General features: G+C 43.0%; 1 protein-coding gene across 1 annotated transcript in view; it reads right to left on the bottom strand.

Annotated features, from left to right (window-relative positions):
• Positions 1–17,866, bottom strand: part of ATP6V0A4 (ATPase H+ transporting V0 subunit a4) — a 59,522-nt gene extending 41,656 nt beyond the window's left edge. The window contains exons 1-8 of the mRNA XM_032781939.2: positions 17,813–17,866; positions 14,672–14,804; positions 11,915–11,993; positions 8,228–8,322; positions 5,375–5,500; positions 4,891–4,985; positions 1,554–1,680; positions 986–1,068 (exon numbers count right to left, since the gene is read on the bottom strand). Coding sequence (XP_032637830.1) covers positions 986–1,068; positions 1,554–1,680; positions 4,891–4,985; positions 5,375–5,500; positions 8,228–8,322; positions 11,915–11,993; positions 14,672–14,788 — 722 coding nt within the window. The 5' untranslated portion in view covers positions 14,789–14,804; positions 17,813–17,866. The remainder of the gene's footprint in view (positions 1–985; positions 1,069–1,553; positions 1,681–4,890; positions 4,986–5,374; positions 5,501–8,227; positions 8,323–11,914; positions 11,994–14,671; positions 14,805–17,812) is intronic.
• Between the last annotated feature and the right edge of the window lie 1,274 nt (positions 17,867–19,140).

Below are 19,140 nucleotides of genomic sequence, written 5' to 3'. Positions count from 1 at the left end.
GGGACTGATCCTGCTCCCATTGAAGTGAAGGGTAAAACTCCCATGGATTTCAATTATGCAGAAGCAGATCTTAAAGGTCAGATTGTCAAGCTGGAGCTCCTCAGACAAAGACCTTTGCTGGAAAAATTCTCCTTCCTTATCCAGTCCTGACTGAGCCTAGGGACCAAGGAAAAGACCCCCCCACCAGATGGCTGTGTCAGGTATGGTCAGTTCTGGTTCTCACATAGGGTTCTTTCTTGGAGTCATCCTTGCAAAAATCTGCTATGCTTAAGACTTTGGCTAACTATGCCGAAGGGGGGGTTATGTATGAAAATTGATTCAGTGACAGTTAATCAAATCTGATTTACACAATACAAAGCCCATCAGTACTGAGTGCAATAAAACAGTAACCCAGTATTCAGACCTGATTAGTTTTTTTAAAGTTTAACTGGGAATGAGATGGAATGGTTAAGATTTTAATTTTTATTCTTTTCTGTTTCCTTTCGACACCAGTTAAAGAGACGAGCACAGAGGCCACCAGTTAATGCAATATAGAAAGGTTGATTAAAAATATAGCACCAGATCCTTTAAACAGAAGCTTAATAAAATTTGTCCTAAATTTTCAAACATGACTAGAGATTTTAGGGATCCTCAGTTTTGGAGTGCCCATCTTCTGACACCCTAATAAGGGTCTGATTTTCATAGGGTGGGTGCTGAGACCTTCTGAAATCCAGGTCCATTAAGGTATCTGCTTAGAAATCCAGAAATTGAGGCTCCTGAAATCGCTAGTCACTTTGGAAAACTGACGGCCTTAATTTTAAAATGCCAAAGTGATATATATTTTTATTATTAGACACAGCAGAATTAAAAAGCAGGATGGAGCAAATTGGTAGAGCTGACAGCGGAGCGCTGAGAAATACTCTCTACTCCCATTCTCCTTTAGCCAATCCTGCCAGGTAAACATCCCCAAAAGAATCATTGCTACTTTCTCAACAGCCTGTCTTACCCATCACAAATCTTCTTGATTTTTTGGCTGAGCTGCTCTCCTTGATAGAAGATAATGAACACATTCTTTTTCATCTGTTCCTTCTGAAAAGCAACGCAAGCAGATTTTAAAATGCTCATAACAAAGTACAGCACAGTACTGAAAAGGGAAGAGTTTTAGTCACTCTTTTTCAATAGCATTTTTTTAAATAGTTTTCCAGGAACCATAATTAAAACACAAAATGCTGTTCAGAGGGGTTCCCCTGGTTGCAAACACAAGGGCTAGGATATCTGTTGCAGGCTGTGTATACTGGAGACAGAAGGCCAGCAGTGATCATAACAACTGAAAATGGGGAAAGCAAAGATCTGTTGCGTTTTAAAGAGGGCCTCCCAGCCCCATACTCCCAGCCCCATACTTGTCCAGCCTGCCTCTTACTATATGGATTAGCCTCTTTGAACCCCAGTTTTAACTCAGGTAGCAGGTACAGTAGAGTGGCAGAGGGTTATCATGGCAGTAGTTTGAGTGTCTCTAAAGGTGTGCGTGTGTGCACATATAAAGTGGGAAGGAGGTGAAGCAGGAGTATACCTACCGTAATAGGGTCCTCCAGGGCAGTGTCCATTTCAGTGTATCTCAAATAGATGTTTCCCCTGCAGGCTCTCCATAGTAAACGCTCAAAAGGCACCATCCTTTCCCTTTTTATTACCCCTGCTGTGAATCTAGGCAGCATTAACAAGACAGATAAATGGCAGGCATATTTTTGGACATGTACCACACTGGGTTTTATACTCATTAAGGCTCCATAGTCTATGTATTTACACTCAGATCCGACCTGGGACCCTGGCTACAGGTGTGCCTGTAGTTAGGTGAGGCCTCTATATTAAGAGAAGTTCAAGCACGGATCTTACTTCTTAATCTATTCACTTTTCTCTAACTTTTTAGGGGGCTATAAGCCACCTCTCTGTTTCATGATTAGGGGAGGGAGGGAGAGGAGCAGTTCATTCTCTTCTTAAACAGGTTCATTCTCTTCTTAAATATGTGAAGCGGATATAGTGATGGTGAAAGGCACCTGGCTGACAGCACTGGAAACTGAAACACTCTCTATACACACAGCCGGTACAGCACAAGCAGGGCATGTGAGTTTCACCATATTGACCGACCAATGTACCTCGTCCTCAACCTGATGAGGTCAAAGGTTTAGAGCAGAATTCAATTTCCCGGCTTTCTCTCGCTCTTAATCGAGCCCAAGGCTGGAGTAACTAAGCCCTGACCCAAGGCAATCTAGCTATCATGAAGGCCACTAAGGAACTGCCTACATTACAAAACACCACCGTATGGGGATTTAACCATGACTAACTGCATAGTACCAAACATGACTTGTCTTAGCCAACATTGCTGCAAAGTCACAATCAGCATCATGCCATTTGCCTCGACTGCATTCAAACTCAGTGCAGCTTTCTACTGTAGACAAGCCCTGAGTGTAAACTGCAATGGTGGTTTCTGTGATGTGCACATCTGTCATAAGAACATAACGGCCATACTGGGACAGAATAATGGTCCATCTAATGCAGTATCCTAAATTCTAACAGTGGCTGGTATCAGACTCTTTGGAAGGAATGAACAGAACAGAGCAATTTATTGTAGATCCATCCCCTGTTGTCCAGTCTCAGCTTTTGGCAGTTGGAGGTTTTGGGACACCCAGAGTATGGGGTTACATCCCTGACCATTTTGGCTAAAAGCCATTGATGGACCTATCCTCCATGATTGATCTAATTCCTTTTGGAACCCAGTTATACTTTTGGTCTTCACAACATCCCCTAGCAACGAGTTCCAAAGATTGTGTGTGCATTGTGTGAAGAAATGCTTCCTTTTGTTTGTTTTAAACCTGCTGGTTATTATTTCATTGGGAGATCCATGGTTCTTGTGTTATGTGAAAGGATAAATAGCACTTCTTTATTCACTTTCTCCACACCAGTCTTGATTTTATAGACCTCTATCATATCCCCCCTTAGTTGTCACTTTTCTAAGATGAACAGTCCTATTCTTATTAATCTCTCCTCATACCGAAGTTGTTCCATACCTTTAATCATTTTTGTTGCCCTACTCTGTACCTTTTCCAATTCTAATATATCTTTTTGGAGATGGGGCAACCAGAAGTGAAATCATTGTTCAAGGTGTGGGTGTACCATGGATTTACAGAGTGGCATTATGATATTTTCTGTCTTATCGATCCCTTTCCTAATGGTTCCTAACATTCTGTTTGCTTTTTTGACTGCCATTGCATACTGAGCAGATATTTTCAGAGAACTATCCAAAATGACTCCAAGATCTCTTTCTTGAGTGGTAACAGCTAATGTAGGTCCCATCATGATGTCCGTATAGTTGGATTGTGTGTGCCTTGTCAGTGTGCATTACTTGCATTAACAACATTGAATTTCATCTGCCATTTTGTTGCCCAGTTTTGTGAGATGCCTTAGTAACTCTTTGCAGTCTGCTTTGGACTTAACTATCTTGAATAATTTTGTCTGTAAACTTTGCCACTTCGCTGTTTACCCCTTTTTCCAGAACATTTATGAATATGTTGAACAGCACTGATCCCAGTACAGATCCTTGAGAGGCCTCACTATTTACCTTTTTCCTCTGTGAAAACTGACCATGTATTCCTACTCTTTGTTTCCTTCCTTTGAATTAGTTACTGATCCATGAGAAGACCTTCCCTCTTATCTCATGATTACTTAGTTTCCTTAAGAGCCTTTGGTAATGGATCATGTAAAAGGTTTTCTCAAAGTCCAAGTACACTATATCCAGTGGATCAAGCCTTGTTGACCCCCTCAAAAAATTCTAATAGATTGGTGAGACATGATTTCCCTTTACAAAAGCCGTGTTGGACTCTTTCCTAATATATCATGTTCATCTATGTGTCTGATACTTCTGTTCTTTACTATAGTTTCAACCAATCTGCCTGTATTGGAATTAGACTTACTGGCCTGTAATTACTGGGATCACCTCTGGAGCCTTTTTAAAAAATTGGTGTTACATTAGCTATCCTTCAGTCATCTGGTACAGAAGCTGCTTTAAATGATAGGTTACAGACTACAGTTAGTAGTCCTGCAATTTCACATTTGAGTTCCTTCAGAACTCTTGGGTGAATATCATCTGGTCCTGGTGACTTATTACTGTTTAATTTATCAATTTGTTCCAAAAGCTCCTCTAATGACACCTTAATCTGAGACGGTTCCTCAAATGTGTCTCATAAAAAGAATGGCTCAGGTGCAGGAATCTCCCTCACATCCCCCACAGTAAAGGCTGATGCAAAGAATTCATTTAGCTTCTCTGCTATGGCCTTGACTTTCTCGAGTGTTCTTTTAGCACCTTGATCATCCAGTGATCCCACTGATTTTTTGGTGGGCTACCCGTTTCTGATGTACTTAAAATAAATTTTGCTATTCCTTTTTGTGTCTTTTGATAGTAGCTCTTCAAATTCTTTTTTGGCCTGCCTAATTGCACTTTAACACTTGACTTGTCAGACTATATGCTCCTTTCCATTTTCTTCACTAAGTTTCCCAGAGGCCACTCAACAGCTGTCTGATGGCAGTGATTTTCAGTCACTAGGCACATTTGAACTAGTGACCTGGAGCTGAAAGGCTGTCCATCCCATTTAGCAATACTGTGAGCCATAAAGATCAGTTTTTTAATCATCTATTGTCTCTTTCAAAACACTAACGTTGCTTTCATTTTAATCAATGAGTTACAATTAAGAGACGGAAGAGCAGCCTGTACTAAGCTATTTGAAGATAGGAACTGAATTCAGCAAGCCTCTAAGACTGGGTCACAGTGCTGAAACCAGCTTATTAATGCTGGTGGAAGTAAAAGGGAAGGGTATATTTGCACTGGCCTTATCAAAGCTATAAGCCTATAGCCACACTGACCCCAACTTTGCAGCCACTGTAGCAGGAGTACTTCTTAATTCCAACAGACCAGAAGTGTCTTCGTTGAAGAAATCATCTGGTAGATTGGTTTCTGTCTGAAAGCAGAAATCAACATTTTCTTTTGAAATTATTTAAAAAACACTAACATATTTCAATGGATTTAACTGTAGTCACATCTTTACTGTTGCTACTGTTTGTCTGAAGACAGTTTTCTACAGAGAGCTAGACCAAGTGTCAAATTTTCAAGTGTCTAAGTGACTTAGGAGCCCGTGAGATTTAGGCACTGAGAAGCCTGAGACCCAATGAGACTTAGGTTCACCAAGACATTTTGGAAAATTTGACCTCAAATCTGCAATAAAGGAAATCTGGAGTCTTTTCAACCCCCTTCAAAAATAAAGCCAAAAACATAAACAATTTAAAAATTCCTCAACCCCTCTGCAAACAAGAAAGAAGGACAAAGCGGACAGAACTGAAGAACTCTCACCTCAAAGAAGTCCTGAGTTTTCTTCAGGAGATGTTTTAGTTCAGTCAGTTCTAGAAAGTTCTGTTTCAAGGTTTGCTGATTCTGATTGGCTTCCTGCAGCTCACCCTCCAGTTTCTCCAGAACTGTCTGTTTACAACCAAAACAAAACAGGAAAGATGCAAGACAGGCCCAGTTATCCTTTTACAGGCTGCCACATCCCTGTCAAAAGGATTGTAAAATAATATAGGAAGACATGTCTGATTGTGCAATGAACACTTTAAAATATTCATCAGCTGTTTAGGTATATGCACACAGCTATCAAACCCTAACCTTCCCCCTGCCAACCTCTCTGTTACATGCAGTGACTCAAAGTTATATTTAGGCACTAAATTAGGCAAGCCAGCAGACCATCATTCTACGTGAAGATAGATCGTGGTCTCTTCTCAGACAGCGACAGTCAATTTTGATTAAAACCAATCAGTTTGTAAACTTCATTTCCAGTTGGATTAAAAGCAAACAAACTCTGTGCTTCTGAGTCAATGGGTTCTTTTAGGACACATCATAGCCCAAACCAGCAAGGTGCTGAATGCAACTTCTGAGGTTCAGAGCAACTTCAACTCCCAGATTTCCCAACGGACTTCAATGGGGATAGAGGGCTCATGGCACCCTTACAGAATAAGATCTAAATCTTAGAGGTACCCATTTACCAATATTCAACAAATCAAGTTTCCTCCAATCATCACTGCTAATCTCCACAGGCAAAAGTAACATGGCAAAAGGCTATTCTTTCCTATGAAACATGGGGGTTTTCATGACGGGGAATAGGTCATGGATAGGCCTTTGCTGGGATTTTCAAAGGAGTCTAAAAGAACTGCCTGCCTCCCTTAGGATCTTTGAAAATCCCAGCCATAGCCAAGGTGCTGAAACAGTCAGATGTTTCAACCTAGCTGTTACCTCTTCAAGAAGAGATAATCCAGCCCTGAATGTAGTGGTCACAGCACCAGGTTTCACTTCAGTGCAATCAGCCCTGGTAGTCTGGTAAAGCCTTCTACTGACATGGCTGGCAGTCAAAACAGGGTAGAGAACAAATGGTATAAAAGGGGAAGTCTATAGACATAAAACTTTTTAAAAAAAGAAGAGCAAGTGGATTAAACTTCAGAAGACCCTCCCAGTACACCAGGAGGCCTGGAATAAATAAATTCTGTCTCTGATCAACTCTGTGGAGAAAATACGTGACTGGAAGTCAGGAGTCTGATTTTCTGCTGCTAATTGGGTATGTGAGAGGGCAAGTTATTTAACCTCTCTGTTCCTAAGTTCCCCCCTGTAACAATGGAGATCATTATGCAAACTCCCCTTTGTACTAAAGCACTCCAATATCTGTCTGGGAAGTGATATATAAATGCAGTATTATTAATCTATTACACAGTGTCGTGCCCAGCTACAGAATAACATGGCTAACCCATGAGAATTTTCAGAGTGGTAGCCGTGTTAGTCTGTACCAGCAAAAACAAGGAATCCTTGTGGCACCTTAGAGACTAACAAATTTATTAGGGCATAAGCTTTTGTGGGCTAGAACCCACTTAATCAGATGCATGCAGCGGAAAAAAACAGTAGGCAGGTATATATACAGTAACTCCTCACTTAAAGTTGTCCCGGTTAATGTTGTTACGTTGCTGATCAATTACAGAACATGCTTGTTTAAAGTTGTGCAATGCTCCCAGAGAATATCATTTGGCAGCCGCCTGCTTTGTCCACTGCTTGCAAGAAGAGCAGCCCCTTGCAGCTAGCTGGTCGGGACTTGGAACCAGGGTGGAACAGCAGCCCCCCATCAGCTGCCCGCTCCCCTAAGTCCTCTGTGAGGCAGCCGCCCAGCAGGCTACCAATTGCTGGCAGTTCAGCTATCCCTCCCCCCATTGCCATGTGCTGCTCCTGCCCTCTGCCTTGGCGCTGCTCCCAGGAGCCTCCTGCTTGCTGTGCAGGTGGGGGAGGAGGAGGCTAATGCCGAGGTGTCCCCCTCCCCTCTGCTCTTGCACCCCACTTACCCCATTTCCATAGAGACAGGGTGTGGGGGGGACACAACGGGGCTCAGGATGGAGGGAGCATCCTTGCAGCAGCTGCCCTCTCAACTGGCTGGTCTATTTAAAAAGGCAATGTACTTAGAGTGGGGTCACCGTACTTAAAGGGGCAATGTGCATCTCTCTCTCTCACACATGGTATGTCTCTGTCTGCCGTACCGTCTCCTCTCCCTCCATTTGTGTTTTCATAGACTTTAGGACTGTTGCCTTGTAGAGGGCTCAGCCAACTGCTAGTTCATCATTTAGCAGTAAGGCATTCCCTGGGAAATAACCCACCCTCTTCCACCCTCTGACTTCACCACCTCAACCAAGCTTCACAATCATCCTTATATATATATATATATATATATATATATATATATATATATATAGTCTTTCCCTGGAACCTAACCCCCACTATTTATATTAATTCTTATGTGGAAGTTGGATTCGCTTAACATCATTTCGCATTTTTCAGGAACATAACCACAGTGTTAAGTGAGGCATTACTGTACCCTCCCATCTTTTCATGTACTACGTATATATACCTGCCTCCTGTTTTTTTCCACTCTGTGCATCTGATGAAGTGGGTTTTAGCCCACGAAAGCTTATGCTCAAATAAATGTATTAGTCTCTAAGGTGCCACAAGTACTGCTCGTTGTTTTTTCATGAGAATTTGCCACTGGTGAGTCACTTTCCTCCATTTCTGGGACCCACATGGTTTTCCTGAGATGTTTAATATGTGGGTTTATACGTAATTTCACTCCTCCCCTGCCCAATCTTGCTCCATATGCCCCCAAGGCAGGGCAAGATTTTGTACCTCCAGATCAATCATTTCTCGAGGCAGGGGGGTCTCAGGATACTTTTCAGGTTTGAAGATCACAATCTCATTTTCCATTTCATTTTCCAGAAAGCCTGCAAGGAAAAGGCACTGTTAGGCTTTCCATGGAGTCACTGACACGGCCTGTGGTGGTGACCCGAATGTGACATCATGACAGTATTCAAATGTCATTCGACACTTGTTCTAGGAGATTCACCAGATATTTGTGGAACTCTTCGACACCCAAGAATCTGGCTTCCTGGAGCATCGCTCAGCAGCAAGGAAGCTGCTCCTTCTCCAGAGGAGATAATTGTATACACCTGGGAATCGTGACTGTAGTACAAAGCTAACCTAATCATAGACATGGCAGTGGAAAACGATCATTAGTTCACTGTGCCTGCTCTCCAGCCTGCTGTTCCTTACAATATAGTATCTGGTGGTTTCTCCACAACAGTTTCAAATCCTCAAGGGGTGGGGCTACTCCAACCTCCCTCAGTACTCCTGGTAGAATTATGCGCCAAAAAATTAAAAATTCTACATACAATATTTCAAAATTCCACAAAAATTCTACATATTTTATTTGTCAAAATAACACAATATAATCACATCAGTTTCAATTATTTTTGATAATTTATTTCAAATTACCTGTCAGCAAGTATGTCTGTAACAATATAAACAAAAAAGATTCAGGAAATGTTTTTTGACAAATAGATTCCTTACTAGGCATATTAATACAGAACTCTGAATAATAATTCATTTAAACTACAATACAGAACCGTATTTCCCACACCCCTCAGAAGCAGTGCAAAGGTTTGAGGGGGTTTGGGGGAGTCAGGGGTAACGGAGGCACTGAGGGAGAGGGAAGTACACTGCTGGGAAGGAGCCTGGGTGTGAACTTGGAGGGCTGTTGTATATGGGTGGGAAAAGTATAGAACAGGTTTTTTGGGGGAGGGGGGGAGCATTGTCAGGGAGCTTCCCCCATGCAGACCCTGGCTGACCCCTAGCCTCTCCCATTCAGTCAGGCACATCTGCCCATCCCCATGTGTCTCTGTGCCCTCATTCAGCCACTCCCCTGCCCCTATGTCTTCCTGTATCTCCCTCCCCCGTCCCCATATGTCTCTGCCCCCACCCAGCCACTCTCTGTCCCTGTACCCCCTCCCCATGTGCCTCTGTGCCTTCACCGAGCCACTCCCCTGTCCCTATGTAGCTCTGCATCTCCCATCACCATGTGTTTCTGTGCCCTCACCCAGCCACTCCCCTGTCCCTGTATTCCCTCCTCCTGTCCCCATGTGTTTCTGTGCCCTCACCCAGCCACTCCCCTGTCCCTATGTAGCTCTGCACTCCCTCCCCCTGTCCCCCTGGGGCCCTGCACCTCCACCCCCATTCAGCCCCTGTCCCAGTCTGTCCTCCCCCATTAGCCCTTATGAATCCCTGTCTGACCCCCCAGCACCCCGTGCTGTCTGTCTCCCCATAGCCTGTCTCCTGATCTGGCCCACTGTGAAGAAAGCAACTCGCTCTCTTCTTCCCATGATGGCGGGGAGCTGCAGCTTTGTTCTATTGCCACAGCGCCCACTGGTGCACAAAAGGTGGAACTGCAGCAACATTTTGGAAGAAGCTTTTTTCTGCACAAAAAATTAGAAATCTGAAGGGCTTATTAATTATGCGCATGTGCAGTAGTGCAGAATTCCCCCAGGAGTACCTCAGGAGAATACACTGCAATAGAATAGAGCCCACCAGTAGCAAATGTTCCCTGCTATCCAGCTACATTTTCCCTGTGTTTCATTTTATACAATAGATTTATTTAGACACCTTGAACCTTGCACCTTCTTGCTTTGATATCACAAATCCTGGGTTTGGTGCCCATACTCCATGACAACGAATAAGACAGGCACCTGAGAATGGGATTCACAAAAGCTGTCATGCTAGGCAGCTCCTCACCTGAGCTAGCCAATGGGAGATGCAAAAGCACGGGGTGTGTTCTTGTCCCACCCCTTTCAGGGAGTTCACCACCTAAATCCAAGATGGAGGGAGGTGCCACCCTCTCTTGGAATTGTCTCTTGGTGCCAGGGGCCAAGTGGAACAGCTTCAACAGGAGAAACAGAGGGACCCCCATATCAGACTGTCCCATAGCCCATGGTTAGGGCACTCACCTGAGAGATAGCAGATCCCTGTTCAAATCCCATCTCCTCTCAGCTGGAGCGAGACTTGAACCAGGCATCTCCCGCATTCCAGGTGACCAACCTAGCCACTGGGCTAAAAGTTATGAGAGAACTCTTCCTCCTCCCCTCCAGTTGTTTTGTGTGAGCTCACCTGCAGGGGCCCAGTCTGGTAGGTGATCTCTGGGCCTGCTTACCAGATTGGGCCCCACAAGTGAGTTAGGCGGAGGAAGGCTGATCTTCCCCCAGTTCACATATCACACTGGGGCTTGGGCATCTGGATGTCTAGAGTGAGGCAGCAGTGCATGAGCTCAGAGACAGAAACACAGGGGCAGAGGTAACTTCTAATGCAAAAATGTAGGCACCAAAAGAGTTTCATTACCTGCAGCGTTCAGTAGCAGCTGACCGGGGGTTTGTGAATCCCAGTGGGGCCTGATTCTGGGATTTAGGTGCCTAACATAACAGTTATGGTATCTATGTCCTTTTGTGAATCTAGCCCTATATCCTTGGCCATTGACTTTTTGTTTGCACGCCCTTCAAAATCTAGACCCTGCAATGTGCTGAATGTCTTCAGTTCCGCTGACTTAAACAGCTCAAAGGAACAGCAAGTCCTAACACCCATTCCCCATACTGTCCTGTCCCTGTTTATGTACCCTACTTACAGCTAACACCAACTGAAAAACTATCCCCAGCCAACAACAGCTTTCACCCTCCTCTCCCCAGCAAGCAGCTTTTGTCTTAAGTATCCAGGGCCCTCTTCCAAAAGGGATAGGGCTGCAGGCTAGAAGGTAGGAGACCTACGGTCTATCCCGAGCTGTGCCACTGACCCACTGTGAGACACTGGACATGAAATTTAACCTCTCTGGCCTCAATATAGCCACCTGTAAAATGCGGAGAATAGTGCTTACCCAGCTTTGCAAAGTGCATGGGGATCAATAGGTGATTAGCACTATAAATGCTAAATAAGTGTAATTATTTCCCCCTCACACAGTAGAAAAGTAGAAATTTTAAGGATCCTATGGACACTTCAATCGATACCATTTCCTAGCAAGCCCAACAAAAATGATGACTTTAAGAAAAAACAGCTTAAAAAAAACCCATTTTCATTGCCTGCTGGCTTTTTAAAGAAATCTCTAGCTGGGACGGCGTGCTTTGCTGCAGAAAGTATGTTCTAATGGTTAGAACACAGGACTAGGAGTCAGGATCCCGGGTTCCATTTCCAGTCCTCTTGTTATGTGATTTTATGCAGGACACTTAACCTCTCTTCTCCTGATTTTACTCATATCCCAATAGGTGTGATATATACAGTCCCGTCATCATCCATCCCCACTCCCAGTAGTATAGTGGCACTTAATTGGTGCATGCAAACATATCAATGCCTTCAGATGAAAAGTACAAAGACTTTCTAATGAAATCTTTGCCATCTTTAGAACAAATCTCATTAAATTTTGCTAGATAGAACACTTTGTTTTCTGAAATACTAGATTACGATTGTTCTAGAGCCAGTAGTGTTGTACAAACATCTACTTACGGAGGATCCTCTCCAAGGATTCACATCTTCTGACTTCATTCACAAACTTTCTCTGGAAGCTGTTCACATTCACATTCAACTAGAAATTAAAAAACAAAACAAAAAACCAAATAAACCCAGGGCTGAATGTAGATTGCCAGTTGGGTGACTTTTAGTTTAACTGTATATTAGCATTGGTGAAAGATGCTGCCTTTGCATATTACTGAACCTTGTAGCCTCCCAGCCACACAACAGGCACCACACAAACAATGGGAATACAAAACTTCTTCAGACAATCACTGTGCCTCAACCGTGACTCGTATCCTTGGCCCATTCAGTCATGACTTCTCTGGCTGTCAAAGGTCTGAGCTGGGGTAGAAGAGGCTTCTTGGATTTTATAGATTTTAAGGCCTGAAGGAACCATTGGGACCATCTGGTCTGACCTCCTGCATAACAGGGACCACAGAATTCAGCCAGTGATTCACTCAAGACTGCCTGCCCATTATCCTAACAAAGGAGAGTTCTTCCCTATAGTGCAACGGGCCACTTGCCTCTGAGGAACTGAACCAAGATCCCTGATCTCGTCACCAGTGCCACTGAACAGGCATCAGACAATTATTCTCCACCACTGCCGATCTCACTTAGATATAAACTAGTGTCCTAGCAATAGGAGACTTGATATTCTCCTGAACAAAACTCTGAATCCTCTTTCCTCTCATTTCTTTAAATAACCAAACCTCTGGGTGTGTACATGCCAGTGTCACAGGTGAAACTATTTGGGGTGTAGTTTTGTGAGGCACATTCCATATACCTTGTTTACACTAAGCAAATTACTAAACATTTATCTGCACAGATGCAGCTCCACCGGTGGAAGCCATTAACCACTGCCCCTGTCTGCAGTACAGTTTCCACCATTGCTTCCAACAGCACCACTGCAGAAAAAAATACTGATGAATTTTCCATGTCCCATAGCAGACCCTTCTGGTCTGCTAATTCACCAAGGATATTTCAGTCGCTATGCCATTCAGTACTGGCAGTTACCAATAAATCTGTTTCAAACATGTATAAATGCTTCATAGTCTCTTCCTTGAACAGATAAATCTCATGCTGCAGTTTTTGCTCTCCTATAACAACATTCTTGTAGATGCCCACTTTGGAAAACCATCAGAGGTAACCAGGTGATTTAGGTGGGTGAGAGGGACTGACTTTAAGGATATGCAAATGATGCCTAATTGGCATGCAGAGAAATGGTTCTTATTTTCTTAACTGAATCTAACTCCTGGCATCAGGCTCAGATTTAGCTGATGAACTGAAGGAGCAGCATCTTCCTTGATGGGCTTAGATTTTTGCAGAAGCACCACGCTGTGCATATACTTCAATCATGCGTAATTGGCATCACATGGAGATATTGCAACCTTGCTCATCTTTACTATAGAGACTACAATTCCCAGCAAGCAATGCTCTATCCGGAGCCAAGATGTCTCTGCTCTGATTATGATGGAACTCTGTGGATGTGATCTCTATGGATCGTATCTCCATATTAAGTTATGGGTGATGGTGGCCACAGATTGCATTGTAGGGTAGTAGACACCCTTGGACTCCAGCAATTCCAAATGCCTCCCCTTACAAGATACTATAATTCTCTCAGAAGAAACCCCCTTTACTGTAGATAATTCAGACTATGGCTCTGTTTCCCATACTGTATCTGGCCTTAAACAGACATTTAAATAAACCTTTGCTTTCAATTTTCCGACAGTGACAGTGTTCAGGTAATCCGATCAAATGATTGTCCTGCCATGACTTGGGGTCCAGCTGGAAAGTCAATGAAAGGAAGAGTATTATGTGTAACAGTAAACTCAGAGTAATTATTTTTACAGTAGAACCTCAGAGTTACGAACACCAAAGTTACAAACTGACCGGTCAACCACACAGCTCATTTGGAACCGGAGTACGCAATCAGGGCGCAAGCAACAGAGACAAAAAAAAAAAAAAAAAGGCAAATACAGTACAGTACTGTGTTAAATGTAAACTACTAAAAAAAATAAAGTGAAAAGCAGCATTTTCTTTTGCACAGTAAAGTTTCAAAGCTGCACTAAGTCAATGTTCAGTTGTAAACTTTTGAAAGAACAACCACAATGTTTTGTTCAGAGTTACGAACAACCTCTGCTCCCGAGGTGTTCGTAACTCTGAGGTTCTACTGTATTTGTTTTTGAGTAGTGCCTAGAGGCCCAAGTAAGATCAGAGTCCCCGTGTGCTCTGTATATACACAGACTGTCTCTCCCTCCACAAGTTGACAATCTAAATAGACAAGATAGACAAATGGAAATATTTATATCCCCATTTTACAGACAGAGAACTGAGGTGCAGTGAAAATAAACAACTAGCCCAGTCCTGCAGGCAGTCTATGGCAGAGCTGGGAATTGAACCCACATCTCCCAGTCCACTGCCTTAACTCCAAGGCCATCCTTCCTTTCTAGAGCAAGGCAGGTATTTACAGTCTTTATGCCAAGCCCTTCCAGAATAGGTGCTGGAACTTGAGATGCAGGGAGGGTCTGCCACACCCCCTGGCTTTACATGATTTCCATTATAGACAGGGTTTATGGTTTGGTTCAAGGGTTCTCAGCACCCCCACTACAAATATTGTTGCAGTGCCCCTGTTTTCCAGATTAATCCACTGTCCCAGCAGGTCCATCTTTTAGGACCCAACCACATTTACAGTGGCCCTTTAATAGCTGATATCCCACCATTCTTACCTGAGAACCTCTCGTAACTACTTACATCTCTGAACTGGACCAGGCCCAGCTCGCCAAGCTCTGCAACACAGCAATAGGCAGCCTCCACCTGGAGAAACAGCTGCGTCAGACACATCTCCTCGCTCCGGAACATCGATGCCATCTCGCTCGCTCTTGTTCTGCACCAGTGTTGATGGGAGAATTAAGATGGCGGCGCTGCCTCGTTTGCCTTGTGAGAAACCTTAAAATGTAAAGGGCGGTACAAATGCTGGCTTATTAAGCCAATACAATGAAAGCTAATTGCGAGGCACTCATAAAACCATCTGCACCTTCGGTAAAACTTAGGGCTGTCAAATGATTAAAAAAATTAATCGTGATTAATGGCAAGAAACTGCGATTAATTGCGATTCATTCTTTTTAATCAAGTTAATTTGTTTGGAGTTAATTGCTTAAGTTAACTGTGATTAATTGACAGCCCTAGTAAAAGTGTGACAGGTACAGAGAGCTGGGGTGTTTTGATATGACCTGGGTAAGGACAATGATGGAACTGAGTTTAGCTATGAGGGGTTATAAAGCCCGTCAGCCACTGCCCAGCTGCAGAGGGCACTGACCGAATCCCAACCAGCCAGCTGCTTTCCACAGCTACCTCCAGGCCATTCTGCGGCCAGAACAAAGAGCCATTCAGCCATGTACCATTCTGCCCACCCAGACAAAGCCCTCAGCTTGGGGGCAAGGGGTGTAGGGCGGTTATGACAGCAGGAGAAACCCTCCTCCCCTTTATGGTGAGGATTCAACTGCTTCCCCCATCCCTTTAATGGCCCTCCTGTGGCATAAAAGGGGGCAGAATGCAGCCAAAGGTCAGTACCTCATATATAAAAATATATGGTCTTAGTCCGAGTTACTAACGCATTAGGGAGACTGGATGAATTTTAGGCATCTAGTTTGATTCTTTCTATTTACACCTCACAACTCTCCAGAGAGAAAATCAGGGAAAGAGAGAATTCAGAAAGGGAGCCCGGTCCACCTCTCCCACCTTTAATCCTCTGTCTCCTCACAGCCCCTCCAGTTCTCCTCCTCCTGCTCGCTGCCTGAGGAGTGGGCCTGGGGAGGAGAGCAGCACAGAGAGGGCTCTCTACACAGCACAACCTGCAGGGGAGGAAGAAGTGCTGCAGCACAACACACACAACAGTGTTTCTTCCTCTCTTGAGGGCAGTAGCCATGTCCCCCACAGAGTCATTATCATGGCAGGGTGGAAATTTAGCTGTGGGGTGGGGAGGGGTGCATGCTTGTCATGGGAGGTGAGTCTCACAGGTCTTCTACATCAAACAAGTGAGTGAATCCTGCCCCCTCCTCCTCTCCCTGGGCCCAGAGTAAGATCTGGACACTTCAGACCAACATGGGTGATTAACATGTTTGGATGCTGAAACTGAAATTCACAGTACTGTCCACGAAAGTGATTAGCCAACAGGCCTGACATCTTGTTCCATTAAACTCATCTTGAATATAGATAGGTAAGGGAGACTGATCTGTTTCGTGTCAGTTTCACTCCTAACACAATGTGGTGTTTGGGTTGCAAACACAGCAAGGGATTGTTTACATCATAAAAGAGAACTCTATTTTCATTTAAATTTAAATCAACATTTCTTGGAATGTTTCATACTAATATTTGGTTTTATAAAATGCTTTCCTGCTTGCTTGCTTTCACAAAGGGCCTATTTTCAAAATAAGACACCTGTGATAACATAGGCAAAATGTACATGCAATTTTTCATTTGCTTTGTGCATGCTATTATCACTATTTCCATTAGGTAACTGCACATGCAAACTGCAGATAATCATGTCACTGATCATTCACGCATGTAATCAGCTAATTTCAATGCACAAACATAGCAGTCACTTGGCCAGAAGAAAGATGCAATTGAATACATTATTTCCATGCATTTAAAAATAAAAATCAGACCCAAACCTATATTTTTATACCTCGACTACTAACTGCATCCCTTTATGAATTTCTTCCACCTAATAACAAAGGTGGGAAGGGAACCTTCTCTCTTTTTCAACCCAGTCTTGCAAAGCTTATTCCTAGTAGGTCTGCAGGTTTTCAGATCACCTCTTTTTTTAAAGCACCACGGCCATTAAAAAAAAAACACCCTAAAAATAATAGATGAGTTTTACAAAATGTGTTAAATGGCCTGATTTATGGAGATCCAATGAAGTCAATGATTCCTATAGACAGGCAATGCATATCTTTTTTCCTCTGAGCTTTCATTGCATCACTCACTGTACCTGTTCACTAAGTAGTTTAAGACATAGAAAAACAGAACATTTGTTAACTAATAACTTGCTAAAAATATATATATATATCGTCTGTCAGTTTCACATGGCTGAGATAGGATGCGAGCAATACAGCTCATTGGGAATTTCACAATAAAACATTTTTTCCATCAGAAAATACAGATCATCAATACCTAAATTGTTCAGTTTCAAGAAATCTCCCCATTTAAAAAGATTTGAAAAGAAAAGTTTCCAATGTGTTGAAACAGCCCATTTCAACATTTATGAACCAAAATTTTCATCCTTCGTTTTGAAATTGTAGGTAATTTATTTACTTTAAAGGTTAAAAAAAGTCAAGATTGAAATCAGTTCTCAAATTAACATTTCTTCAAAATGAAACATTTTGATTGACCCAATCCAAAGTGAAGGGTTTTTTTTTTTAATCAGATTTTTGATTTGTGAAAATTTTCAAGAAAATTATTTCCTTCCCAGCCCTAATGATCTGAGTAGAAGTTTGTCATTTACTTTAGTCACTATTTAGTTAATATGGAGTATAGTCCCAATCTGACCTGCTGTCAGTTTTCTCTTCCTCAAAATTCTTCAGTTTCACAAAGGGATAGGTAAACAATCATCCACAGTTACTCCATTTGTGATCTCCTAAGTTATAGTTAGAATGTTCACACATTTAGATATAGCTGGAAGAGTTAGTTGTTGATTTAAAAAGAATATTAATGTGTGTCATCAGGTCAATGATCAAAAAACTTTATGTAGGCTGCTTCCTTAGCGGGGCTGGGAGGAGAACAGCCCATCAAGTCTTAACAATTCTAATGGTAGTTCTACGACAATGAAAATGTAGCATTTTGGCTTAGCTAGCTAGAATTCTTGTGTAAGGTAATATGAATGCCTGCTCTTACCTTGATCACCTGCTCTTTATGGAGCTTGAAGAATTCTGGAACTACTTGCAACTCTACTGAGCAGCAAATGAAGGACTGAAGTAAACTTTTCTTTCTTTAACATATCTTTAGAAACTAGTTCTTTTAAGGCTGAACTAGTCTAGACTGGAGAAGAGAGACCTTTTTTGTCCTAAAACAATCACAGAGTGAAATGGATCAGGAGCTGTCTGACTCATTCTAAATTTTTCATGTCAGATCTGTGACAAGAGTTGGCTGTTTTGTCAGCATGCAGAGTGTTGTGATTAATAACAAATCGGCCATGCCTCCTTGCACCTCCAAGGTGCTCTCAAATGAAAATGAACTTTTGTAAAGTCCGTACTCTGAGGAGTACAAACCAATGAAAGCTCATTCAAATATTGGTTAAAGAAATAGCAACCCCCAGGAAACAGAGAAAACTTTCAAGCTGTTTCTCACACGTCTCTTTTTATCAGCTTTAAGGCAAAGATACAATACTGGAGATCAAATAGGAACAAGGAGAAATTTATGACTTTCTTCCAGCCAAACATTGGTATGAGGTTAACGTGGAATGTTCACACCCCAAAAAGAGGTTCTATCAGGAGTATTATGTTAGTGATCACGAATGCTGATTTTATGGACCTTTATTTTTATTGGTTTGTGTGATGGGAAATGGATCCTTTACAGACCTTCCCCTCAAATGCTAAAGAAAAAAGACTCAGTGAAATCCTGGCTCCAGTGATGTCAATGGCAAAACTCTTTTTGATTTCAAGGGAGTCAGGATTTAACCACATGATTTTTTTCCCTTTGAAAACTGTACTATTAAAGTGAACATTAGTACTCATGAAAGCTACTACACTGTGAGCCCCAGAGACTTGAAGTCCTTTACTCCTCAACATGCCAAGCAAAAGGGAAGCAGGGAGGGAATGGTGTCTCAGAGGGACGGTCCCTCCTGGGGTAGGGAATCTCATGCATTACCCCTTGCTCAGGGCTGTGGACCTAAGGGTACTTCTACGCTGCAGCTGGGAGAATCTTTCCCAGTGCAGGTAGACAGATGTGCTAGCTCTGCTCAAGTTAGCTGGGGGCAGAGCCATCCCTTGGGTATGGCGAATCTGGGTGACCGCCCTGGGCCCCGCACTTTGGGGGGGCCCACATTTGGATAAAATCGTGAGGTGGTGGGCAGGGAGGTGAGGCAGGTGGGTGAATGGGATTAGGGTGACCAGATGTCCCGATTTTATAGGGACAGTCTTGATTTTGGGGTCTATTTCTTGTATAGACTCCTATTACCCCCCACTCCCTGCCGTGATTTTTCACACTTGCTGTCTGGTCATCCT

This window comes from Chelonoidis abingdonii, chromosome 1 (genome assembly GCF_003597395.2).
Source record: "Chelonoidis abingdonii isolate Lonesome George chromosome 1, CheloAbing_2.0, whole genome shotgun sequence".
NCBI lineage: Eukaryota > Metazoa > Chordata > Testudines > Testudinidae > Chelonoidis > Chelonoidis abingdonii.
The sequence above is the reverse complement of the archived record's forward strand: the minus strand, read 5'-3'. Positions and strand labels throughout refer to the sequence as shown.